Below are 27,004 nucleotides of genomic sequence, written 5' to 3'. Positions count from 1 at the left end.
TTAAAGAGATTTGCAAAATGCAAAAACAGTGGCATCTTTCTCACTGTTTTTTGTTTTTGAAAATATATTTTCCATAAAATACATTATTTATATTAAAATTAATGAGTTTTTATTTTTAAATGAATTAGTAAATGTTAATGAATTTAAACATGACTCAATTTAATTTCCAATATGGTAAATATTGATAGAGCTCTTTGATGGTTCTCAATAATTTTTAAGAATGTAAATGGGTGTTGAGATTAAAAAAAACTTGGGACCCACTGGTTTAAAGTATTGTCACATTTGTAACTATCTTTAAACTATACTGGTAGTTGGTTAAAATAGGCTTACATGGCTCAGAGGGTAAAGAATTGGCCTGCAATGCAGGAGACACAGGAGACATGGCTTCGATCCCTGGGGTGCTAAGATCCCCTGGAGGAAGAAATGGCAACCCACCCCACTATTCTTGCCTGGGAAATTCTATGGACAGAGGAGCCTGGTGGGCTACAGTCCAAAGGATTGCAAAGAGTCAGACACAACTGAGCGACTAAGTACTGCTACTGCTGCTGCTGCTAAGTAGCTTCAGTCGTGTGCGACTCTGTGCAACCCCAGAGACGGCATAATAATAATAATACACCATTTCCCCCACTGAAGTTTGAAGACAAAGGAACTTTTACTGTATTATTTCCTATAGAAAATAAATGATTTGAATATATAATATGTAAACATATATTTAGAAAATATTTATATATCTTAATGTTATTATATATATGATTATGTGTGTTATCACTATATAGAATATATATGTATATCTATATATGGAAAATAATGAACATATGATTTCCCATGGTGGCAAGTGGAACTGTTTTTTCCAAACTGTGTCTCAGAGAGCAATAGCAACTGTGGAAAATATTTCTTGTCTCTTACTTTCTTTGTTTCCCCTGCTCTCTACATGTCTTATATATACCCTTTTAGTGTGGAGGAGAAGAGTGATTTTTTTTTTTCTTTAGTGAAGAAGAATGAAATGAGAAACTAAACATTAAAAAATAGCATAGAAAGGAATGTCACAACAGAACTTTAATTTGACAACCAGATAGATGTATGCAAATAATATGCGAGTATACCAGAATCGCACCAATTTTAAGTCCATGAGCCAGGCCCTTGGGACAAAACCTGCAAAAACTTTGCCACTGCTGGCTGTTAGTGACAGCGTTGTCACTTGGGAAAGCCTACTGTCAGGAAGAATGTGTTTTTGCAGGTGAACTTCACCCTCTGTGAGCTTCTGTTTGGGCACTGCTGAGAGTGTTGGACAGTCCCTTTTCCAAATGATGGTTAGCTTGACATTTCATGATTCTTCTAATAAAATTATGTGTCAAGGAAATTGAAAGGCACGTTCCCTCGGGTGACAGGTGGTGTGAGCCACATAGATTTTATGAGAACAAACTGACCATTTTTGTCATGAATGTTAATAAGAAATAAATGGGATCAAAGTTACGCAAACTGTATTTCTACTCCTTTCAGGGCTGCCTCTCTATTTCAGAATCGTCTTCTTTTTTTTTTTTTAATGGTCCTTTCTGTTCTCCTTTGTATTTAATTTATTGTCTAAATCGGATAACATTTGAGCCTTTTAATTTTGTGTCAGAATGAAATGTCCTTCTATTGGGATTCAGACTGTTTATAGTCAGTAATCCTCTTACACTTTCTGTCTGCCTAGTGCAGAGGAGAAACTAGAAGTTTTCCGTTGTGCAACTAAGCAGTACCAGGTGGATTAAGACATACCAGTATGTTTATATTTTATTGACTAAGTTTTGGGGTTTGCAAGATTCCAAACCCTGTATCTCATTTCTCTTGAAATCAGAATTAGGCCTTCAGATCAGAAGAGTGAGATAAGTACTGTTTTCTTCTTCCAAGGTCTCTAGTTGCTATCCTGTGCTAACTCTGAAGCTACTGAATAAACAGAGTGCATTAGAGACGTGTATGTAGCCTGCAGGGAAGAAGGGTGTAGGGGAGAGGAGATTCTGTACCTGCACACAAACCCCATCAACATTATACTTTTGTTTGTTTGTTTGTTTCTTGCTTGCTTGTTTGATTTTAATTTTTTTTAAATAGTAAGTTTAGATCATCACAAGCCATATTTTAGAAAATACAAGTATCTAAACCAGTTTAATGACCGAGTAAAATCCTGAGAGTTTGAAATTCAGTAATGGCTGAAAAGCTTTGATGCTGGTTAACAACTCAGAAAAAAAATCAATTTAGTCCTTGCATTTTCCCTGTCCAACTTTATACAATAATGACAGCTAGGAGGATTATAGCAAGGATGCACTGAATACTGTCTGTTTGCTGAGCATTCCTCTTTGCTGAGAGCATCCTGCTCTCAATAGAATGTCAACTCCGTGAGGTCAGGTACTGTATCCATAACCCCTAGATTTGCTTCTGGCCTATAGCAGGTGCTCAGTACATATTTTTGAGCATATAAAAGACTAAGTACCTCATTTAATATCCTTAAGATAACCCCATTTAATGAAGCTTACTGAGTAGAATGAAGGCAAAAGACATTAAAAAGCTGAACGAAGAGGGCCTTTTATATCATGCAAGGTACAGTTAACAATAATTAGATAGTAATATAAATGTGGGACCAAGTAACCCTGTGCCAGGATAAACAAAACACAATGTGTTAGAATTGTAAAAAGGAAAAGGCCACATTATAGAAGAATCATGAATCTGAGAATGCTACAGGCGCCAGTGGCCTGGGTTCTGATCCTGCCTCCCCTTTCTACCCGAGTCACCTTTGTTGTGTTCAGTGGCTCAGTCGTGTGTGACTCTCTGTGACTCTCTGGACTACAGCATGCCAGCCTTCCCTGTCTATCTCCTGGAGTTTGCTCAAACTCATGCCCATTGAGTCACCTTGCTGCTGCTGCTGCTGCTGCTAAGTCGCTTTAGTCGTGTCCGACTCTGTGCGACCCCATAGATGGCAGCCCACCAGGCTCCCCCATCCCTGGGATTCTCCAGGCAAGAACACTGGAGTGGGTTGCCATTTCCTTCTCCATGAGTCACCTTAGGCAAGTCATTTCTGGGTCTCAATTAACTCATCTATCAAATAGGGATGATAATAATACATACTTTGTAGGTTTGGGGTGGGGATTAAGTCAATTAATTCACAGAAAGCACTTAACATAGCACCTGGCAGGTGGTAAACACAGTAAATACCAGTTACCATTTTAAAAAAAGATTGAGGGAAGACGAGAGAGAGGATATCTTTTAATACAACACGTGGATGCATACCAAAAAAAAAAAAAAAAGGCTTTAAAATGTAATGAAGATCTGAGCATATGTACATACCTTGGGGGCCTATACACAGAGACTATACCTTCTTAGAAGTATCCCTGGACCCTGATGAAGCTGGTTTCTTGGCCAGAAACCTTACCCAAAGGAGATGGTGTACTGGCCACAGCCAGGGAGGCTTCTGGAAGGAGGACTGGGGAAATGACATGATCTGATTTACATCTTGAAGAGAGATCGATGTGGCCAGAGTAGGAACCAGGACCACAGGGGTGGGAGCCATATCAGACAGACTGGCCAGGAAGTTCCCTGGAGATGTTGGTGGCTTGGATGGAGGCATTAGCAGTAGCAGTGAAGGAAGGAAGGAGCTGCTGGATAGTATCCAGATTTGAAGGTGAAGCCGACAGAACTTGTTGACGGATTGAACATGGAGTGGGAGGCAAAGGGGAAGCAGTGGTGATACTGGGCTCTTGATCTGGGGTAGAGAACAAGAAGGAGGAGTAGGTTTGGTGGAGGAGGTGGAAGGGAGGAGGAGGTGGAGGGGCTCTGCTTTTAATCCATCCTAGTTTCCTGGGCCTTCTATACAGTTCATGAGGTTCTCACGACATGTGTACTGGGGTGGTTTGCCATTTCCTCCTCCGGTGGGCAGATTTGCTATTCCCTCCTCCCAAGGGCAGAAGGAGAAGAGGGCGTCAGAGGATGAGATGGCTGGACAGCATCACCGATGCAACAAATGTGGATTTGGGCAAACCCCGGGAGATGGTGGGTGAGGGACAGCGAGGCCTGGCGTGCTGCAGTCCATGGGGTCACAAAGAGTCGGGCATGACTGGGCGACTGAACAACAAGTTTCCTAGGGCTAACATAACAGAGTACCCAAGACTGTGTCTTAAAACAACAGAATTTTATTGTCTCACAGTTCTGGAGGCTGACTGTCCCAAAATCAGGGCGTTGGCAGGACCCTGCTCTTTTTGACAGCTCTGGAGGGAGCCCTTCCTCACCTCTTGTTGCTTGTCAGCGATCTTTGGTGTTCCGCATTGTGCGTGATGGAGAGGTGCATCACTCCAGTCATGGGCTGCCTTCTCCCCATGTGTCTTCACATCAGCTTCCCTCTGGGCATGTCTGTTTCTCTGTTCATGTCTGTCTTTCTGTCCAAATTCCCCCCATTTGTAAGGACACTGGTTATATTGGAATGGGGCTTTCCAGGTAGCACTAGTGGTTTCCAGGTAACACACCTGCCAATGCAGGTGACGTAAGAGACACGGGTTCAATCCCTGGGTCAGGAAGATCCCCTGGAGAAGGAAATGGCAACTGTCTCTGGTATTCTTGTCTGGAGAATCCCGTGGACAGAGGAGCCTGGCAGTCTATAGTCCACAGGGTCGCAAAAAGTCAAACACAATGAAGCGACTTAGCACAGCATGTAGCACATACATAGGGTCCACCCCAATGACCTTATTTTAGCTTGGTTACCTCTGTCAAGACTCTATTTCCAGGTCAGAACGCATGCTGAGGCACAGAGGGTTAGGACCTCAACACAGTTTAGCTCATAACACCTCTTAAATGCGATTGTTATTTACTATTCAAGTGGAGATATCAAGTGATCAGTTAGATAAATGGATATATTGTCCATTTGGCTTTCAGCCAATCTTTCTGTGTATAAAGTAGCATAACAACAAGCATTGTCAGGTAGATTATTCTGCATTTGAATTTTGTTTTGGTCTAGATTTTCCAATGAGAAGGTCTGTTGACATATATTATTAAAATATTTTGAAAAAGTGTGACATCAGTTATATGTATATCATCATACAGGGAAAGAGGATGGGATGGCTTAAAGTGAAGAAAAACTTACATCCCGGGCAACAGGAAGTGAGAAGAGTTCCTATCTCCTGGCTTCAATTTTCTTCATTAAGTGCATTTACCTCTTGGCACTGCTAGATACTGATGGAGCAAAAATTTCCCTTAAGATTTTCCAAGTGCATAGCATTAAGCAACACAGTTTTATGGCATCAAAAAACCCCAGAGAACCATATTCTGATGTATGGAAAATACATCTGTGCTCATTTTATTAATGAATGTGTGAGTAAATTTTGTTTTAGATCATGGAAACATTCATTCTTTTGTTCACACTTTTCATTTAAAAATATTTTTTAACTTCTATTGTGTCTGAGCCACTAGATGTTGGTTTTCAGCAAGGAATAAGATAAATTAGGTGAGACTATACAGGGGTTTGCAGGCAGTTAAATAATGTGCTAGGTACCATCTTGTGGTTAAGGCCACACGATGGCACCCGGACAGGGCACCTAATTGGGGCGGGGGTGGCAGTATGGGGGGGTTTTGGAGGAAGAGACTTAGGAAGTAAGGTACAATGCCACGAGTGTAATACTGATAATGCTTCAATTATATTCTCTCTTTTAGTGCTGCCATAGTATTTTCCACACTTAAACTTCTCCAGGATTCAAAACTTTTTAAAAAGAAAGTAGTAGAAGATGACTCAGAGAATTGCACCTCTCCAGAAAGTTATGTATGTATGAATTTAATGTTTATCCTTATAATACTTATTATGGAATAATTATTGGCATACTAGGACATTGTCTCATTATTTAAATGAAACAAAGGGATAAAGTACTGAAAACATTGAGTTCAGAATAAAAAGATCTGTGTTTAAGTCCCATGTTGATGCTGTTTATTAGTCAGTATACCTTGGGCAAGTTCCTTAAAATTTTTTTAAAGAGCTATGTGATCTCATTTAGGAACTTATGGAATTGGATGTAATAGTGACTGGAGTCCTACCAGATATATCATTCTAGTCTTCTAGATCTGGTGTCACCAGTAAAAGAACTTGTTTCACAGTACTTGGTCTTCGTTTCACTTTCGATTATATTTCTTCTTTAGCATTACCAGTGCGACACGTGTGCTGTTTCCCATCTTGAATTTCTCACAATTAGATTCTTCTGCACTTCAGCTCTCAAATCTATATGGCAACTGGTATCTCACATTCTTCGAAATTTTATGGACTTCAGTTAGACCAAGTAATTTAATAATACAGGGTTGTTTAGAATTAAAATATAAAGATTCAGTACACTAAACCCTTGCTCATTTTAAAACGAATAAAATAAAGCTTAAGCTTTACTAATAAAATTGCTGCTATCTAAGTCTTTACAAAATAAAACTAATTGACTCATTTCTTACTATATTAAAAGCAATATGTATGCTAAAAAGCAATCTGATTCTGAGAATTTACTTAGAGTGGTGGTTGTCAATTGGAGGCGATTTTGCCTCCCAGGGGACATTTGCAGTGCCTAGAGACATTTCAGTTGTTCTAACTAGAGGCAGTGCTAATGACAACTACTGGGTGGAACCCAGGGATGTTGTTCAACATCCTGTAACACACAGGACATTTCCCCCACAACAAGTATCTGGCCCAAAATGTCAGTCATGCTGAGGTTGAGAAGCCCTGATTTAGATTAAGCATGACTTAGCTTTTCGATAGTAACAGGCATGTAGGCCAAGATAAAGGTACATAGATAGGTATTTTTTTCTGTAAATCTAATCTAAGTAGTAGACCCCTCATTCTAATCATGATCCTCTCCCTGGTTCTCTGTTCCCTTCTTACTCTGGTCCCAGGAACAGCTCACCCTCTCCTCCTCTGCACCTCACCTGTCAGTCACTTTAGCCCCCATCAAGTCCAGGTCACAGCTCCTTGATAACAGATGTTGCTGACTGTCTGGAGATGGTGAACTGTCAGAGATGCATAGCGGGAAATTCCTGAAACAAAGAGGCATTGTTCTAGATGAAGTGTCTGAGATTGATAGCTCTGGAAGAGTTCCTTTGTCACCTCCCTCCCATTGGTCATTTCCTTTGTAAAGTGAAACTAGAAGGATAGTAAGTCATAAAATATGTTCAGGATGTGCAGCACCTAGCAATATAACTTAGTCAGTTAAGACTGTGGGCTCTAAATTCAGAAAGACACAAGTGTGAATCCTCTGCCAGAATATGATGGGATTTAAGCAAATAGTTAGCCTCCCTAGGCTAGGAGTTGGACACGACTGAGCGACTTCACTTTCACTTTTCACTTTCATGCATTGGAGAAGGAAATGGCAACCCACTCCAGTGTTCTTGCCTGGAGAATCCCAGGGACGGGAGAGCCTGGTGGGCTGCCGTCTGTGGGGTCGCACAGAGTCGGACACGACTGAAGCGACTTAGCAGCAGCAGCAGCAGGCTTCACTTCTCAAATCTGAAAAACAGAAAATAACAATAACCGCTCTTTGGCTTGTCAGGAGGATTAAATGAGATAATATGTATAAAGCATGTAGCACAGCCCCTCGCACACTCAATAATTAGCCAGTATTATTGTTTTTCAGCCTTTAAAATGATGGTCACAAAAGTTTTGAAGGTATGGAAACTGTTGATATAGTTTGCAATGAAAAATTCAGACTGTAAATCTAGTTTTCAACGGTGGGTACACAGAGAAAAAGAAAGCACTTAAATGAGGATCAGTGTTAATAGTGATTTTACTTGTTTTTTGTATATCTTTTATGTTTTATAGAATGTTAAAGAATAATTTCTAAAATTAAAAATTTAATGCTATTAAATGGTATCAATGCTTCCCTTAACTTATATTTAACACTAGGCTAGAACTTGGACATTTTTAAGTGGAAAGATAATCATCATTTTGATATTGTTTAGGCGACTGAAAGTAAAGACGACAATTTTTTAGATCCTATTTCCCTAAATTCTCGAGAATGTTTCAACATTCATCTGTGGTTGAGGTGCCGCTTAGCCTTGGTGACTGCATTTGTTGCCCAGATTCGTGGCATTGGAATCGTGAAAGGTACAAATATCCTGTCTCTTCAATCAAAGCTTTCATAAAATTTAATTTTATTTAGGTAACAGAGGTTTTATTGGGATGTATTTTATTATAACATTAACATTTTATAACTTCTTAGCTTGATCTGTTACCAAAATTTTAAAAATTGAGATATTAAATGAGGATAATAATTTTCAGCAGTCCCTTGTATCACTGAAAATGGCATATATGTTACTGATGTATGCATTGCAGGCAACGAGATTTCAGGATACTAATACACAAGCCTTCTTGTCATCTAGGAAGGCAGCCTGGTGCAGGGGTCCAGAGAGCAGTTTCTGGAGCCACCCTGCCTTGAGTTCAAATACTCTATCCACTACTTCCTTGCTGTGTAATCTTGGCCAAATCACTTAATCCCCCTATGCCCCAGTTTTCCCCTCTGTAAAATAGAAATAGGGTACTTACTTCATAGGATTATTTCCAGAATAAATGGGTTAAATTTCTAAGGTTCTTAGATTACAACCTGGCACATAAACAAATATTAGTGCTGGCAGTGGTTAATAGTTATCTGTATGTGAACCTATCTATTTACCCATCTCTACCCATCTCCCAAATTAAATTATTTCATGCAATATCATTATTACTTTTGCAGTGTTTGAATACTCTAAAGTACTTCCCCTCGAATTACGTTTATTTTCAATATTTCATGTAGTTTTGTTTTCCATCTTTGCATCTTCCTTTTCTTCTATTTTATACAATATTCCTGTGATAAACTTTGAGGATATTATGCTTATACAGTTTCTTCCTGTCTTGGTGCATTTTAAGTAACTGCGTTTGTTTATTTTAGAAAACGATATAACAGATTACGTGAGCCTTATCAATGAAGTGTGTGTGGAGGCAAAAGCTGCAGGTGACAGGGAGCTACAGGCTGAATTCTTGATGCAAGCTGTAATTATCGGCCTACAAGAAAAGCATTTAAAGGCAGACATCATAAAAAGCCTTCAGGTAGGAAGGCAGTCTCATTCACATTGATATTTACCGAAGGATTCTGGTTAGAATAAAAGGAGAGAGTTTAAATTTCCATTAGTTACTGCTTGTATGGCAGTCAATATGGCCAGCTCTTGTTTCAGTGAATTGTAAATGGTACTATCAGACATAATAATTTTATTTTAATAGGAGGTAATACAGTTGCTTGAAGGGCATGACTTTATTTCTCCTCGATCTCATTTAACCTTGGTGAGAAGCATGCTTTTGCTGGATGATTTAACAAAAGCTGAGAAATTCAAGGAAACTCCTTCTTCGAAAATAGAAAAATTGTATTTGTTGACTCAGTCTCACAACATTCTTATAGAACAGGTGAGAATGCTTTACTGTCCAAAAGATTTAGAAACTTACTCTTCTTTTTCTTATTGCAGACCACATTAGCTAATTACTTATTATAATGTTTCTTTTACAGATGATAGCTTTTGGAGAAACAATTGAATTGCCTTCATCAAACACTGACTATGCAAGTCCATTACTGCCTTTGAAAAATATTTATCTTCCTCACGTCATGTTATTGGCCAAAACAAAAATGAGAATTGGTAAGGACACTTAAACATATATTCAAGACACTGATGAAAAAGTTTAATTTATTTTCAAACAGGCTATCTTGTGAGTGCATTTAATTTGGGGCAATATTTATGAATACCCAGATTCCATTTATTTAAAAAATAGTTGAAAAAATTATTATTAGTGCCATGTTATTCCTTGCACACAAAGGCATTTAATTAAATAGCTGGTTATACAAAGCTGTTTACACAGTGTAATCCTTTAGTTGAAAAGTAGTTTGTATGAAAGGATACTTGATAGTGGAAATGTTAGAAAGCAATTATGTACTCAATTCTTCCTTTTGCTGATGAAAGAACAGACATCTGATCACCTACCATGTGCCAGCCTCCATGTGAGGTCCTGGGATGCTACTGGAGATGAAAACAGATGTAGTTCCTGCTCTTAACCTTGAAGATAGAGATAAACAAGTAAACAAATCATATACAGGAATAAATATTATATCATTTATCATATTATAATTTTATAAAATATTTTAATATTTATTCAATATTTATACATTTTTATAATATTTAGAAAATTTAATATGTACATATTTTATAGAAATCTGTATTTGATAACAACTATATAGGAAATCTGCAAGGATATAGTAAGCTTAAACATGATGATGAATTATGTTTATGTATGTAATTGTAATTAGTGTTATAAAAGATGTGGATAAGGTCTGTTGATAAAGAATAGCAAAGGAAGGGGTGTCTATTTAAGTACTGAATAGAATAATTGGGAAAGTTCTCTTTGGGGAGGTGGTATTTAACTCTGGACTGTAAGTATTATGCATATGCATAGCAGAGTCATGAATATGCATAGTGGAGTCATGCATAGTGGAGGCAGAGCGAGCAGAGCAGTGAGTTGTAGGTTCTGAGGTCAGGACACACTTGACATATTCCAGAACTGCAAGGAGACCATTACAGCCAGAGCAGAGTTGGGTAGGGGCAGCCTAATGGGAGGAGGTGATCAGGGAACAGTTTATGTTTCAAAGGATTACCCTGGCTGCTGGGTGAAGATAGGTAGGTTGGAGGAGAGCCTGAAGCCAGCCAAGAGAGGACCTGATTGTAGAAGGTAGACCAGTAAGTCAGAGGTATATATGTGTGTGCTCAGTTGCTCAGTTGTGTCTGACTTTTTGTGGCCCTATGGACTGTAGCCTGCCAGGCTCCTCTGCCCATGGAATTTTCCAGGCAAGAGTACTGGAGTGGAGTGCCATTTCCTTCTCCAGGGGATCTTCCTGATCCAGGGATCGAATCAGCACCTCTTACATTTCCTACACCGGCAGGCAGATTGTTTACCGTATAACTCCTAGGAAACCAGTATTGCTACACTTCACAGGAGCTCACAGACACTGTTGACCCAAAGCTATGTGCCTCTAGTTCCAAGGCTCTTGTCTGTCTCAGAGGGCTGAAAATCTTGTAACAGCTCTGTCTGTTCTAACCTATATTAATCATTCCTTAAAAACAAAAAACAAAAAACGTATATCTGGGGCTTTCCCAGTGGCTTAGTGGCAAAGAATCCACCTGCCAATGCACAGGTTCAATCCCTGATCTGGAAAGATCCCACAAGCCACCAAGCAACTAAACCCATGCACCACAACTATTGAGCCTGTGCTCTGGAGTCTGGAGTTGCAACTACTGAATTCCACCTGCCCTAGAGCCCATGCTCTCCAACAAGAGAAGTCACCACAATGAGAAGCCCCTGCAGTGCAAGGGGCTAGAGGGTAGCCCCCACTTACCACAGCTAGAGAAAAGTCAGTGCAGCAACAAAGACAAAACACAGCCAAAAACAAATAAATAAATAAATAAATATTTTTTAATATATTCCTAAAAAATAAAAATAAAAAAAAGAAAAATGTATTCCTGATGCTTTGACATCCGGAATCTTGCTGACCAGGGAGGGACTTCCCCGCTCAGGGTTAGTCAATTCTTAGAGATTAGTTAACCACTTTCCTGTGATGGTGACTTTTATATGCAAATCAGCTTTTCCAGAGCCCACACCCAAAACCTTTACTGAGCTTGCTGGGTTCTTACCTTGGGGCCAGTATTTCTCTGCCCTAATCACCCCAGAGACAAATATACACTACTAGCAGAGACGACCGAAATTGTATAAACTAGCCAATCCTAAACCTTGGTCTGCTTACACTACCCACCCACTCCTTTCCACAAAAAACACAATAAAGACTCTTGCCCACATTTTTTCCTGGCCCCTTCTGCTACCCCATCCAAGCTCGCTCTTCTTGCCACAAAACAGACCAATATATCAGAGACAAGGTATTGAGGCAAGGAATATGACTGTAATCAGAAAGCCATCTGACCAAGAAGATGGCAGACTAATGTCTCAAAATAGCCATCTTATCGGGGTCTGGATGCCAGTATCTTTTATAGAACACAGAGCAGGGGAGGGTGAGGAATTACAGTGAAAAGGCCATTAATCTTGCAAATATCTCCTGGAATGGCCAGCCTCACAGAGTATGTGTGTTAATTTCTCCTTTCTGTAGCCATCCACAGGTGGATAGGACCAGGGTGTCTCCCTGAACAAAGGCACTTTGGCTTAACATTCAGACAGAGGGGCGGTGTTCCTTGAGGCAGGCCATTATGTATAGACACTATCCTTTTAATAAACAAAAGCAATAGGAAGTAAAGATTAAAATCAAAGAAACAGATCCAACAGGAGTAAGATTTTGTTCTTTCCTGTAACATTTCTATCTCCTGACTGACCCTCATGCTTCTTTGTGGTGCCCTGCATGGCATGTGTGCCCCCCTCCTCTTGAGAACTTTGAGCAAAGAGAAACCAGTCTTTTCAGTGGCCATCATCTCCTGACCTGTTTACCTTGTCATACTTGAATAACAACCAAACCAACATTTTGAAACATCACCCCTTGCCTCCTGGGTCCCACTTACCTCCCATTCCAGCAGCTGCTCCGCTCAGGAGAGGCTGGTGATTGGACTAGAGTTGGGGAGGGAGGGTAACAGAAGTGTGTTCAAACTGCCCAGAATCTTTTCCTCTTGTTCCCCTTCTTCTCCTCCTCATCATGATTATCATTATTTCATGATTATCATCATCATTTATGAATTTTATTGCTGTAGGGAAATCCGTTCACCCCTATTATTAATGTTTCCTTGTTTATGAAATTAGGCTAGCCTAGCTGACCTGCAGAATTCCTATCCTGTTCACTGATCCCATGAGAGCTATTTTCCTACATTTTTAGCCCACAATTTATATTATCAATATATTTGATGTCTATAAGAACTTGAAGCGCAGGTTGTGTTGCGTGTGTTCTCTGCTCGCCTGCCTTACTAAGCTTGAAGATGTGTCACCACTCGGTGCCAATACTGCTGCTGCTTTTTAGACTCACTTGAAGCAGAACAGCTTGCTTTCTGTTATGTTATATTAAATACCAACTTAAAGAACAAAAACCAAAAGCAGCTCTTCTGTCAAAATAACGTCAGCTTCACAACATCTTTTTCACAGAGTTGATGTTTATTGCAAAAAGGAGCGCTTCAATATTATGAAGCATAAAAATCCTCTGATTTGATGTTTCTCTACAGTTTTCCTTTTCAGTGATAGTATAGATTGCATTGCAAGAACAGAGGCACTTAACGTTATTTTCTTTCTTTGTGAAAACCTCTTACAGAGAAAGACATTTTGAGATTATTTTTCTAAAACAACAAAAAGATAAGTATCATGGTTATTAAAGATTATTTTTCCCATTAATGACTGAACCTAGAGCTTCCTTATTAGTTGAAGAAGTAGATTACTGATTGAAGAAAGGTTCAAGAATAATGCTGGGGAGTAGGAATATAACTGGGAGCCATCATCTTTGCTTTCAAAGGATCTGTTATCTAGTTAGGAGAGAGAAAGAAAAGTCATTTTCTGTAACAATTCTTTTTCTAGTTTTAACAAAAACATAGAAAACAAGTACTATTATTATATGTCAGTAATTATTTATAGTACTATAGTACACATTGTACATGTATATAAGTGCCTCAATGACATGAAGAGACTTGATATTTTTGTTTTATGTTAATAAACAGTTGTAGTGTACTTTGATGGAGAAGGTGATGGCACCCCACTCCAGTACTCTTGCCTGGAAAATCCCATGGACAGAGGAGCCCTGTAGGCTGCAGTCCATGGGGTCGCTCAGTCGGACAGGACTGAGCGACTTCACTTTCACTTTTCACCTTCATGCATTGGAGAGGGAAATGGCAACCCACTCCAGTGTTCTTGCCTGGAGAATCCCAGGGACAGGGGAGCCTGGTGGGCTGCCGTCTATGGGGTCTCACAGAGTCGGACACGACTGAAGCGACTTAGCAGCAGCAGCAGTGTACTCTGAAACAATAAGCAAGAATGGGAGAGGTATTGAGTTGTGAGATGGTATAGGACAAATGGCATTAGCATATCTTTCTTGCCTGCCATCTAATCGTTGTTGGTGATTATTGGGGTTAAGACCATGGGCTCTGGAGAAAGAATTCTGGTCTAATTCCCTCCAGGAAATCATTTCACTTCTCTGTGTTTTCAGTCTCCTTTCTCATAAGATGTGGGTAAGAAAAGTACCAATCTCACAGGATGAAGTGAATGGAATGTGTAACACGTTTAGAAGGGCACCTGGTTTGTTCTTAGAACTTCATAGGTGTCAGCTATTCTCATTGTTCCATGCCTGGCCTCCTTACTCTCTTAGGAAGCCCCGGGAAGCAAGCCTTCAGTTTCTTCATCTCCATTTCTCAGCAAAGTGCCTTGTCCAGAGGAAGGGCTGTGTAACTTCTCCTTGGATAAGAGAGAGAAGGAGGGAGAAAGACCCTTTTTCCACCATCCTTCTACTCAAATAGCTCATTCCTGAGCTACACATTTACAAAACAAACAAACAAACAAAAAACCCCTAGACTTCTTAAAAACTATTTGTAGGGCCTGGCGTCTTGGATTTCAAATTTTCAGAACTCGAAGAAACCTCAGATAGTTTCCAGTTCTGCTGCCTCAATGCTCAGTGGCATGTAGGGACCTGTTCAAAGGCTCTGGTGACACAGTAACACCAATGACTGGCTTGTACCCAGCATTTCAGCTGGAATCCTACACATTCTGCAATTTTACACTACCTTTCTTTTCATACTCCCCCTACTATGCCTGTTAAGCTATTCTATCAATACAACTTTTTCGCCCAGTTGCCTTTTGCTTTTATCTCAACATTTTTCTTCTTTAAACATAACAAGGTGATCATCAGTTGCCCGCCCTGATGGCCGTACTCCATAGGCAGGCAGCCCTGACCTTTCTCAGGTCTGGCCCAGGGCTCCTATAACCTGCCACCACAGTGTCCTGGGCTTTCACTGCCTACACAGTCAACCACACAGTATTTTGATTGCCTGTCTGGCCGTTCACATTCCCTGTTAGACATTAAGCTCCATGGTCTCTCACTTAAGAGGTTTGCTGCAGAGTCAGGGTTTAGGGTATGGGCCCTGGAGCTGGACTGCCTAGGTTCAGATGGTGTGATTTTGGGCAATTTATTTAAACTTCACTGTGCCACTGCTTTTTCCTCTGTAACATGAGCATAATAATGATATCCACCCAGAGTTGGAAGGATTACATGAGATAATGCTTATGTACTTGGGATGGTACCTGGCATTGTAGAAACCTTAGTTCTTATTTTCCACTTTTCTCTTTCTTATCCAGTGCCTAAGAATTCAGAAAATATTTGTGGAATAAATGTCTGTCTGTCTTTGGGGTGATTAGAAATTAAATCTAATGCCCCTTCAATAATACAATAATCCTTTATTATTTTGAGAAGTGATGGGACCATACCAGAAGTATGACGTGAGGTCTTTGTCCATAATGGGTTTGCAAACAAGTTATAATGAGAAAATATACAATGTGAGGAGCCACTATAGAACTGAATAGAAATTACTGCCTATTAATATATGCAAATTTTATTGGGAACAACATAAAAGTTTATAAAACTTCCAGGTGTTTCACTACTAACAACCTTACCTCTGGAACCCAGAAGTTATGGTAGAGCATTATGAACTTTTAGAACGGAAAAAGACTCAAGAGATTATCCTTCATCTTAAAAATGAGAAAAATGTTGAAATTTATCAAAGACCAAGTTTCAAAAGGCTGTTGTTTATAGTTCATTGAAATATTTGGGTACTGAGTTTCCTTTAAGTGTTTCTTCAATGCTAAAAACTAAAGACACCTAGAATTCTGTTCTTTTTTTGACCTTGCTAAGGGCTTGTGGGATTTCCTGACCAGGGATTGAACCCAGGGCACAGCAGTGAAAGCCTGGAATCTTAACCACGAGGCTACCAGGGACCCTCGTCCCCCACACACCCAGACTTCTTAGTTGCACCTACTGTGAGAGGAGTCTGTTAACTGGGAGGTTGGGTATGAATGGGTGTGTGTGTGTGCTGTCGCTTCATTCGTGGCCGACTCTTTGCAAGCACATGGACCTTAATCTGCCAGGCTTCTCTGTTCATGGGTTTCTCCAGGCAAGAATACTGGAGTGGGCTGCCATGCCCTCCTGCAGGGGATCTTCCCGACCCAGGGATTGAACTGGCATCTCCTGCATTGCAGGCCGGTTCTTTACACTAGCACCACCTGCGAAGCCCTTGTTATGAACACTATGTATATTTCTCCCTCTTCATCTAACGTCTTTCTTTTAGGACATACAGTGGCCAAGCAAGTATATTATACCAGTAAAAAGAAGGATTCTTCAAAGTGGTTACCTGCCCTTCATTTTTTTGAAATAGCTTTGAAGCTCGCTAGGACATCAGGAACAGAAGAACATGAGGTGGAAGCTGAAATCTTTTTTCAGAAAGGTAAGATGTATTTGGAGTCACAACTATGATAAAGTTTGGCAAAACTTTTTTTCCTGTTAACAAAAGGCTTCTTAAAAATCTGGTCACTGATTATGTAAAATATTGATTTTACAAAGGGCGTGGTGTTGACAAACACCTTGATGTCTCTGCCAAACTCAGTTTTGGATAAAGTGAACATGCTTATATTAAGTTTACATCTAGAAAGGGGAAAAAGACTTCTATTTTCATTTCTTTTATAATTATGACTGGCTTTCCTTATGCAAAGTTTCACGTTTGACACAAAAATCTCATTATCAGCCATTTAGCTATGAAAAATGTTACTTAAAGAATGCTTAGAAGATATTTTTATGCATAATTTCATTACTTAGCTAAAATAGCCAATTTCTGTAAAAGATACCTATCCATTTAGATAGCTATAGCATATCTATACTTATAACTTGCAATACACATTTGCATAATGCATTCATATAACTTTGTTGTGGCCATTTTAGCCCTGAGAAAAGTGATGATGACATCTAGTATCATTTATTGAACATCTACTAGGTACAAAGCACTGTAATCAGTGTTTTACATCTCATATTGCCAGTTCCTACAATAGTGCTACAAGTTAGGCATGATCAATCCTGGTTGGCAGATGAGGGCGGTCTGGGTAAATAACCATCCATAAGTCAAGAGCTACTAAATGCCCAGATATGAACTTCACACGAGGTGGCTCCATGCTCTGTCCACATGCTGTATGGAAACTGTCAATCCTTTTCACAGTGATTATGAGATTTCCCTTTCCAGTCATTCTGGCTATAGAAGTAGCATTCCAGCGCCCGGCATTTGAGGCCTGCAGCTTACCATGAGGAAGGGGGAGCTGTGTGCACACGAGAGCATTTTCATCATCTGTGTTGGTTTTCCAGCATTTGCTGATTTTCTAGGATTTGTTTCTAGCAAAGGTATTTCCTATGATGCCTGCAATGATTGAGGAAAGAAGAAAACGGATGTAGATTAAAGGAATGCACTGCAGGAGGAAGTGAGAGCACAAAGTAAGGAAATGGAAGGAAAATAGGATGATAACACTTGTGTCCGAACAGTGAAAGGAGGCAGGGGAACCTCGAGGTGCCCAGGGAAGGAAGCAGCAGCTCTTTCCCCACTGGTGTACCTTCCAGCAGGAAACGAGAGATGGGCAAGCAAGGAGAACACATCCAGTTTTCCAAATTTCCAGCATAAAATATTTGTTCTGAAGTCCTAAATGATAGAAAAAAGAAAATCCATCTTTGTATATCCTTTTCCTCTTTCAGGCAAAATAGAATGTCAAATATTGATGGAAGAGAAACCTCCAACTATGCAACTTGAGAGTCTGTTTGAAGCTATACAGCTAAGCTTGAGAAATGATCAAAATTCAGGGTAAAAAAAAAAGACCTTTCCATTATCACAATATGCATTTGGGTTTGAGCCCCGTGTTCTGGATGTGTGCTGAAATGACTGGGACACTCTCTTCCCATGACAGGGCTAGTTTGGGGTGTTCATTGTCCAACTGGTTCACTGACTTCCTTTTCAAGCTTGTTGCTTTCGGCTCTGCCCCAAGGCTTCATTCTCAGTGACAGTTGATGACAGCAGTTAGCCTGGTGACATCCTGGACTGTAAATCACTTCCGGGCTATACTCAGCTTGATCTCCTGTCAGTCCAAGGACACAGGAATTTCCACCAGATGTGAAATTGTATCGAGAAGGGATTTGTGTCATGCTGGTTTATCAGTGCCAAGGCTGGGTGGCTCAATTCTATATAATGGACTTAATGCACTGATTTAAATGACCCTGTCTGACAGGTTTGATAGTGAACACACAGCCCTCACCCACACCAAGTCATGGCTTTCAGAATAACTCTGTGTGTCTCGTTAGAATCTAATCAGTGTAGGAGGGTAGAGACAGAGACCTGGTTTTCCAGGCTGGACTATCACTTCTGTAGTGCTTCGTGTGCTGGAATATTCCAGAATGGTCTTGATGCTGGACTCCTTGCAGTCATGGCAGGAGGACAGCACAGGACAAGGAAGAACACACAGCTGTCTTTAAGAGCTTCTGATTTCAGTAGGGAGGAAGATGCCAGTGTTTAAGCCACAGGTGCTATGAAAAAAGGGTCAGTTTGGAACAGATGTTAGTTTTGCCTGTTTTTACCTTCATTTGCTCAGAAATTGTTGTCACATGATGCAAAATGATGCTTATGAGTAGTGAGGTTATGTAGTAAGTACAATGTTTTATTGTTTTAGGTTGATAAGAGACTCCTACCTTGAAATAGCCTTATTATTTTTACACATGAGGAAATTAAAGAGCAAACTTTCAGTGTCACCATTGATGACTATTAAGGTAATAAATGATTTTATTAGAAATATAAAGTATTAAATGTAAAGTATATTGCCTTTGAGCTTGCTTATTTTGCTACCTCTGTGCTATGGATATAAAGAGACATTTTTCTTTGTGACTTGGAGGAATTAATTCATTATTTTAAACTCATACTCATATTTAGATACCTCTTTGGACATTTTTACATAAGATTCTGGAAATGGATTTCATTTGGAGATTTTTGCCTGTTAAAATGTTATCCATGAAATGTCAGTCAGTCATTTCAGTTGCTCAGTCGTGTCCAACTCTTTGCGACCCCATCAATCACAGCACGCCAGGCCTCCCTGTCCATCACCAACTCCCGGAGTTCACTCAAACTCATGTCCATCGAGTCAGTGATACCGTCCAGCCATCTCATCCTCTGTTGCCAGTCCCTTCTCCTCCTCCTTCTCCTCCTGCCCCCAGTCCCTTCCAGCATCAGGGTCTTTTCCAGTGAGTCAACTCTTCACATGAGGTGGCCAAAGTATTGGAGTTTCAGCCTCAGCATCAGTCCTTCCAATGAACACCCAGGACTGATCTTCTTTAGGATGGACTGGTTGGATCTCCTTGCAGTCCAAGGGACTCTCAAGAGTCTTCTCCAACACCACAGTTCAAAAGCATCAATTCTTCGGTGCTCAGCTTTCTTCACAGTCCAACTCTCACATCCATACATGACCACTGGAAAAACCATAGCCTTGACTAGACGGACCTTTGTTGGCAAAGTAATATCTCTTCTTTTGAATATGCTATCTAGGTTGGTCATAACTTTCCTTCCAAGGAGTAAGCGTCTTTTAATTTCATGGCTGCAGTCACCATCTGCAGTGATTTTGGAGCCCCAGAAAATAAAGTCTGACACTGTTTCCACTGTTTCCCCATCTATTTCCCATTAAGTGATGGCACCAGATGCCGTGTTCTTTGTTTTCTGAATGTTGAGCTTTAAGCCAACTGTTTCACTCTCCTCTTTCACTTTCATCAAGAGGCTTTTTAGTTCCTCTTCACTTTCTGCCAGAAGGGTGGTGTCATCTGCATATCTGAGGTTACTGATATTTCTCCGGGCAATCTTGATTCCAGCTTGTGCTTCTTCCAGCCCAGCGTTTCTCATGATGTACTCCATGAAATGTAGGTGCATATAAATATGCTCAGTCATTAGGATTTATCAGATGTTTGCAGGAAATGACCTATTGCTTAAGCTGATAGACAAGTATGGTTTTCATTATTGAAGTGGCTGGCAAACAGATCATCTTTTGATAAGAAAAGTCATTCATTCATTTATCACATATCTATTGAGCATGTCCTAGAACCCAGACCGTATTCTGGATAAAGCAGAGTCCAGGACAATCTCAGTGCTTGTTCCCATGCACTTACTCCTCAGTGGAGGGAGACAGGTAATAAACCTGTAAAGGAAGAAAGGTGGGAGGGAGGGAGGGAGGAAGAGAAGGGAAGGAAGGGTTGGGGGTGTTTTAGGTGGTGAAGTTTAGGATTAAGAAATAACTTGAGTTGGTGGGATTGTGAATGACTGCAGTGGAAAGAGGTGAAAAGTGAGATTTGATCATTTGGGAGGGAGCCTTGCAGGGTGGCAGAGGAATGCACTCCATCAAGCAGCTCTTCCAAATAAGGGGCAGAAACATCTCCATTGATCCTGTGATCCTGTTGAGGTCAGAGGTTCAGTCTTTCTCAGGAGCTCCTAGAAATGGCAATGCTGCTGGTCTGTGGGCCATACCTGAGTACCCAGGATTCAGACAGGGAGATTTTCTTTCTTTTTTAAAAAAATTAATTTATTTATTTTAATATCTAATTACAATATTGTACTGGGTTTTGCCATATATCAACATGAATCAGTAGCAGGTGCAAATGTGTTCCCCATCCAGAACCCCCTTCCCGCCTCCCTCCCCATCCCATCCCCCAGGGTCATCCCAGTGCACCAGCCCTGAGCACCCCAGAGAGGGAGATTTTCTAGGCAGGAAGTTGGATGGGGAACTTTGTGTTAATTTTTTTTTTTTGAAAACTTGGTTTTTATTTTTCAAAAAATACCATCTAATTGTTTATTCCTTAGATTTCAGTAGGCTTAATATATTTCATTCTCATTAAATAATCCTCTGACCCACCAAAAAACCTCTCCAGAAAATTTTGATGTCAAATCTCTAATCTTTGAGACAACATAAACATGATTTAAATCCTGTAGACAAATAGGCTTTCAGTCAGTTGGAACAACTTAAATGGTTGCTGCCTTAGGTGGGTAACAGCTATTTTTTTTTTTTTTCATCAAAATGATTACATAGAAAACTTACCTTTTGTGATATGATACACATCTTTACATCCGATAAGAGAAAACAGAAATCTTTGTTTCCATGGCAGTTTGCAATGCAAATTAATAAGATGCTAGGATAGAAAATATATCACCTTTTGGGCCTTCTCTAGGGAGCTGTTTATAATTAGGAGCTTAAACAAATAAGATTGGAGTGAAAGAATAGTATAACTCCAAGGACTGAACAGCAACAACAAATACAATATGAGCATTATTTTCTGTATATCTTGACACAGCATAAATATTTTAGCAAGACATACAATTATTAGACACACAGAAAACAGTCAAAAACAACTAAAATTCATCTAGGCATATTCAGACCATTGAAATAGAACATTTAAAATATGTCCTAATAAAGACAATTGCTATATAAATGCTGAAAAGACAGCATTATTGTTTCACTTATATGGAGAGTCTGGAGTATAGTGACTGTCACCCTGGTTTGGGTTGGAATCCTATTTTCATGACACACCAGTGGGAGCGAAGCCTTTCTAACCCAAGTTTCCTCATCTGTGAAATGAAGGTGAGGATGCTTACCCCTTAGAGTAGCTAGGAAAATTAAGTAAAATAAAAGACTTGGCACATAATAAATACCCAAAAGAAAACCCAATAAGAAGTGAGAGGACTATCCTTTATCATTATGTAACTTTGACTAGACTCCAACATTATATCTTTCTGAAGTATTTTGTACATAGAAGACAATGGCACCCCACTCCAGTACTCTTGCCTGGAAAATCCCATGGACAGAGGAGCCTGGTAGGCTGCAGTCCATGGGGTCGCTAAGAGTCAGACATGACTGAGTGACTTCACTTTCACTTTCACTTTCACTTTCATGCATTGGAGAAGGAAATGGCAACCCACTCCAGTGTTCTTGCCTGGAGAATTCCAGGGATGGGGGATCCTGATGGGCTGCCGTCTATGGGGTCGCACAGAGTCAGACACGACTGAAGTGACTTAGCAGTAGCAGCAGGTATCCAACAGTTATTTGTTAGTTGAACTATTTCTGGAACATTCATTCATGTATTCATTCAATCAAGCCAACACTTATTGAGTGCTTAATGTATGCCAAGCATGTTACTCTCTTCCACTAAGAAGCACAGAGGAGCAAAGAAAAGAAATAATTGTATTGTAATGTATTGAGGACTATAATAAGATAGGTCAAGTAGGCAAGTAGAGCAAAGTGGCTAATTCTGCTTTGGGGGAATGTAAGAGAAAGCTTTACAGATGAGATGAGTTTTGGAGGATAAGTAGAAGTTTTCCAAGGAATTGAGAGAAAAAAATAGTTCAAAGAGAGAGATTATCAAACACATGTTTAGAAAATAGATTTATTGAATCATAAATTATATCTATGAAATTAACCTATTTTAAGAGTGCAATTCATGGATGTTTAATGATTTTACATGTTGTTTAACTATCATCACCATCCAGTTTTAGAACATTTCCCTCATCTTCAAAAGATCCCAAGTGCCCATTTGCTATCATTCCCATTTCTACCTCTAGTCCCAGGTAACCATTAGTCTGTTTTCTGTCTCTGTAGATTTGTCTTTTCTGTATAGTTCACTTAAATGGAATCAAACTATGTAATCTTTCATGCCTGCTTCTTTCACCTGGCATTATGTTCTTGAGGTTCACCCATGTTGTAACATGTAACAGTATTTGTTCCTTTTACTTCTGAGTAGTATTCTTTTATATAGTTTTATTACCTTTTCTTTCTTCATTCAACTGGAGCTGGATATATGAATTGTTGCCACTTTTGGCTATTATGAATGATGCTACTTTGAATACTCATATATAGATTTAAATTTTTTAAACTTATTTTTAATTGGAAGGTAGTTGCTTTACAATATTGTGTTGGCTTCTGCCGTAGAACAATGTGAATCAGCCATAAGTATACATATGTCCCCTCCCTCTTCAACCTCCCCCCAGCCCCTACCCCCTCCCACCCATCTAGGTTGTTACAGAGTACCACATTGAGCTCCCTGTGTTATACAGTAACTTCCTTTTAGCTGTCTGTTTTACATATGGTAATATGTATGTTTCAGTGCTACTCTCTCAATTCCATATACAGATTTTTTATGTGAACATGTTTTCAATTCCTTTGGGTGTATACCTAAGAATGGAATTTCTGGGTCATACTTCGACTCTCTGTTTAGCCTGTTGATGATCTGTTATATTGTTTTCCTAAGTGCTGTACCATTGCGTATTCCTAAAAGCAGTGTATGAGTGTTTCAGTGTCTCCACATCCTTGCAAACATTTGTTATTATTTATCTTTTTGATTGTAGCCATCTTAGTGGGTATTAAGCAGTATTTCATTAGGATTTTGATTTGCATATCCCTAATGGCCATTTGTATATCTTCTTTAGGAAAGTATCTACTCAAATATTTGGCCCATAAACTAAACTGAGTTATCTTTTTTATCATTGAGTTATAACTTTTAAAACATATGTGTTCTAGATATATGTCCCTTATCAGATATATAATTTATAGATATTTTTTCCAGTTGATGGCTTGTCTTTTCATGCAATTAATGGTATCTTTAGAAACAAGAGTCTTTACTTTTAATGAGGTACAGTTTATCATTTTTTAATATATTTTGTGGTTTTAGTACCACCTTACCTAACCCCAGATGTTGAAGATTTTCTCCTGTGTTTTCTTCTAAAAGTTTTTTAGCTTTAATGCTTAAGTCCATCATGGTATATTTTGATTTAAGTTTTGTGTAAAGTGTGAGGTAAGGCTCTAAATTCATATTTTTGCACATAGATGTTCATTTGTCTGAGTATCACTTGTTGTAAAGACTATCTTTTCTTTATTGAATTGCTTTGGCTCCTTTGTCAAAAAATTTATTGATCAAAAGTCTAAATATTTTTCCTAGACTTCCAATTCTATTCCATTGATCTATAATTCTACCTTTATGTGAGTATCCACTGTCTTGATTACTGTATGGCTTGTAGTAAGTTTTTTGAAATTGGAAAGTATTTGTCCTCCAATTATGTTCTTCCTTTTCAAAATTATTTTCACTTTGAATCTTTTGCATTTTCTTCTTCATTTTAGAATCTGCTTGTCAGTTTCTGCCAAAATGCAGAATTTTGGTACAGATTATGTTGAATCTACAGGTAATTTGTAGACATTTAGCATGTTAACAATTTTGAATCCTCAATTCATATATATGAACTCTCTTCATTTATTTAGATATTAATTTTTCTTGATAATTTTTTTTACTTTTCAGTATGCACATTTTATACATTTTTGTTAAGATTATTTCTATCATGAATGGATATTTTCTTAATTTCATTTTCAGATTGTTCATTGCTGATACAATTGATTTATGAATATTGAGTTTTGTATCCTGTGAACTTGCTAAGCACATTTGTTAATTTTAGAGGGGTGTGTGTGTGTGTGTGTGTGTGTATCTTGGGGTTTTCTACATATAGGATCATGTTCCTTGCAAACAATTTAGCTTCATTTCCTATTCTAGATGCATTTAAAATGTTTCTTGCCTGTTTGTATCAGCTTGTATCTCATATGCAGTATTGAACACCTCTCATGTAAAAAAATGCCCATCATATTTTTTTTCCTGTTTTCATTCTGAGCTCAAGTTTGACCTCAATAAAGCCTTCCTCTCAATTCAAAATGAGCTTTCTTTTTTGAATGTCTGTGTCACTACTTGTTCTTACAATATAGTTACTTAATGTTATTCTGTACTCAATGCCTATTAGCCTTGTGTCCAGAATTAAATAGGTAAATTGCCCAAGGTTATAGTCAGTAAGCTGGCAGTGGCTACCCCAGAGCCTAAGCAGTGTTATTACAGCTAGTGAGGATGGTCTTCATATTTGGGACAGGGCTACATTGATTAGATTTTAGATTCCCCATGGACGGATCTCTCCAGGTATCACCTGTCTCCAAGTTTAAAACTTGATCTAGTCACTTTTGTGCATTGTGTTTCCTGCTCTGGTATCAGCTTTACTCATTGCTTTTCCTTTTATTTGGGAGTCTTATTGCTAGAAGTAAAAAAGATATTTTTATTATTGCTTATTTTATTGTTGAAGATCTAAAAAATCAGGTAAAATATGAATATCAACAAATTAGAATAAGCCATCTAATCGAATAGTTTTTGCAGATTAGTTGAATCTTTAAATTTGACTATTAATACTTTAAAAATGTAAAACAGACAGCTACTATGTTGCTGGCAGGGTTTCTGTTTACTTCTGTATTCTTGACTTTTTTATATTTAAAAACTGAACACACATGCCACACACACACACCCTCACATTGCACGTATCTCCATTCATTGTCACTTTTTGCTGTTCTGTAGAACTTCATGATTACAGTTATCCTTTTAACAGTTCTGTAGTTAGAAAGCTGATGGCAAATACCTATCAAAAATCTTTAAGTAGTATTCCTGTTTCTGACATCTTTATACACAATATATATTCAATTTATAGATCCTCTATTAAAATGGTAAATAACACTTAAAGTGCCATTTCTGTTTATATTATTGATATTCAAATAATGTAAGCTCATCTAGAAAATCACATAAAAAAGTTAAATATAATTAAATTACCCATAAAACCTGGGATAACCACTGTTGATAATTTGCTCTGTTTGTATATACAGAGAAATATATATTATCTTTTAAAAAATGGGATCATACTTTGCATGCTATTTTGTAACATACACTTTTCTTTTGCTAATATGATTAGGATATCTTTTCATGTTGATAGATGCATGTACATTATTATTCTTAATGGCTACACAGTGTTACACTAAAATCTCATCTTCAGAAGATTAGAAAATCTGTCATTAAACTTTAGGATATCTTTATCTGTCTTTATCATAAAATATTTGCCATATTTTGTAGGCTCTTCCCAGAAGGCATAGTTCTATTAAAGAACCAATAGTAAATAAACATGAAATGTACAGTTTATTTGCCTGGATTGCAATAAGAGCTGCTGCACAGGTTGGTGTGATTTTTATTTAATTCTTTCTTTACTGTCACATCTGTTAAGGCAACGCAATCTATTTATTCAAGAGAAAGAAAAATTTCACATTCTTTGAGATTTGTGCCAATGATATTTCTTTGGGGCGATTAGAAGTGCTCTTTATATGTGTAGTGTTTTTAATCTCTATTAGCCAGACTTGGTTTTGTTTGTTTCAACTTTTCTTTAATGAAAGTGTTGGCAGATACACATGTGCACATATTTTGGGAAATATCTGTCACAGCTAGGTGAGGGAGCCTATTCAGAGTGACTTATTTATTGATTAAATTGTCAACAATCATGATTTGTTTGACTATGATACATAGTACATGCAGGGGATCACATATTGTTTTTCAGATTGTCTTTATTTTTCCTACAGTGTATACGAAATATTATGAATTCGCTCTTTCATATTCTTCACCTAATGGATATCTATGAATCAAAAAGCTTGCATTTGTGAATTCTAATTATGCATTAATTTTAGGTCAGTGAGGCTGTGCTGGCAATTAATCTACTTATTGGAAAGAAGAATGCTAGAACTGATACAGTTAGCCAAGGGGCATTATCAAATATCCCAGAATTTGCTTCCATGGATCTTTTGTCTTCGTACACAGATTATTTGCTTGGTATGTTTGGATGTTGGGCATTTTATATACATATAATGTATAATCAAGTTTCAAAGATTTAATTCTAGAGATTTGTTGGGTTTTAACTTTAAAACAACAATGGTTTGGGAAACCTCTAAGACCCTGAAAGGGCAAATCTCAGGGTCTAGCTGCTAAAACATAGGGGCCCCCGCTTGCTGTATGTATGTATATGTTATTCCATTCACTGCTGCATTTTAGGTGCAGGGTTGTGTGGGAAAAGAGTGATATTTCCTGATGGCCTGTTTATTTTCCAC

General features: G+C 38.6%; 1 protein-coding gene across 12 annotated transcripts in view; it reads left to right on the top strand.

Moving 5' to 3' along the window:
- Nucleotides 1-27,004, top strand: part of CFAP54 (cilia and flagella associated protein 54) — a 313,162-nt gene that overhangs the window by 213,060 nt on the left and 73,098 nt on the right. For 10 of the 12 annotated variants that reach the window (XM_044941473.2, XM_044941468.2, XM_044941474.2 and 7 more), the window contains 10 exons: nt 5,671-5,776; nt 7,942-8,086; nt 8,907-9,064; nt 9,236-9,415; nt 9,516-9,642; nt 16,303-16,458; nt 17,745-17,850; nt 18,710-18,806; nt 25,986-26,084; nt 26,588-26,729. In XM_044941473.2, the coding sequence (XP_044797408.2) occupies nt 5,671-5,776; nt 7,942-8,086; nt 8,907-9,064; nt 9,236-9,415; nt 9,516-9,642; nt 16,303-16,458; nt 17,745-17,850; nt 18,710-18,806; nt 25,986-26,084; nt 26,588-26,729 (1,316 nt within the window). The remainder of the gene's footprint in view (nt 1-5,670; nt 5,777-7,941; nt 8,087-8,906; nt 9,065-9,235; nt 9,416-9,515; nt 9,643-16,302; nt 16,459-17,744; nt 17,851-18,709; nt 18,807-25,985; nt 26,085-26,587; nt 26,730-27,004) is intronic. The other 2 variants (XM_044941471.2, XR_006550484.2) reach the window with 2 other exon arrangements.

Source organism: Bubalus bubalis, chromosome 4 (assembly GCF_019923935.1).
Source record: "Bubalus bubalis isolate 160015118507 breed Murrah chromosome 4, NDDB_SH_1, whole genome shotgun sequence".
Classification (NCBI taxonomy): Eukaryota; Metazoa; Chordata; class Mammalia; order Artiodactyla; family Bovidae; genus Bubalus; species Bubalus bubalis.
The sequence above is the reverse complement of the archived record's forward strand: the minus strand, read 5'-3'. Positions and strand labels throughout refer to the sequence as shown.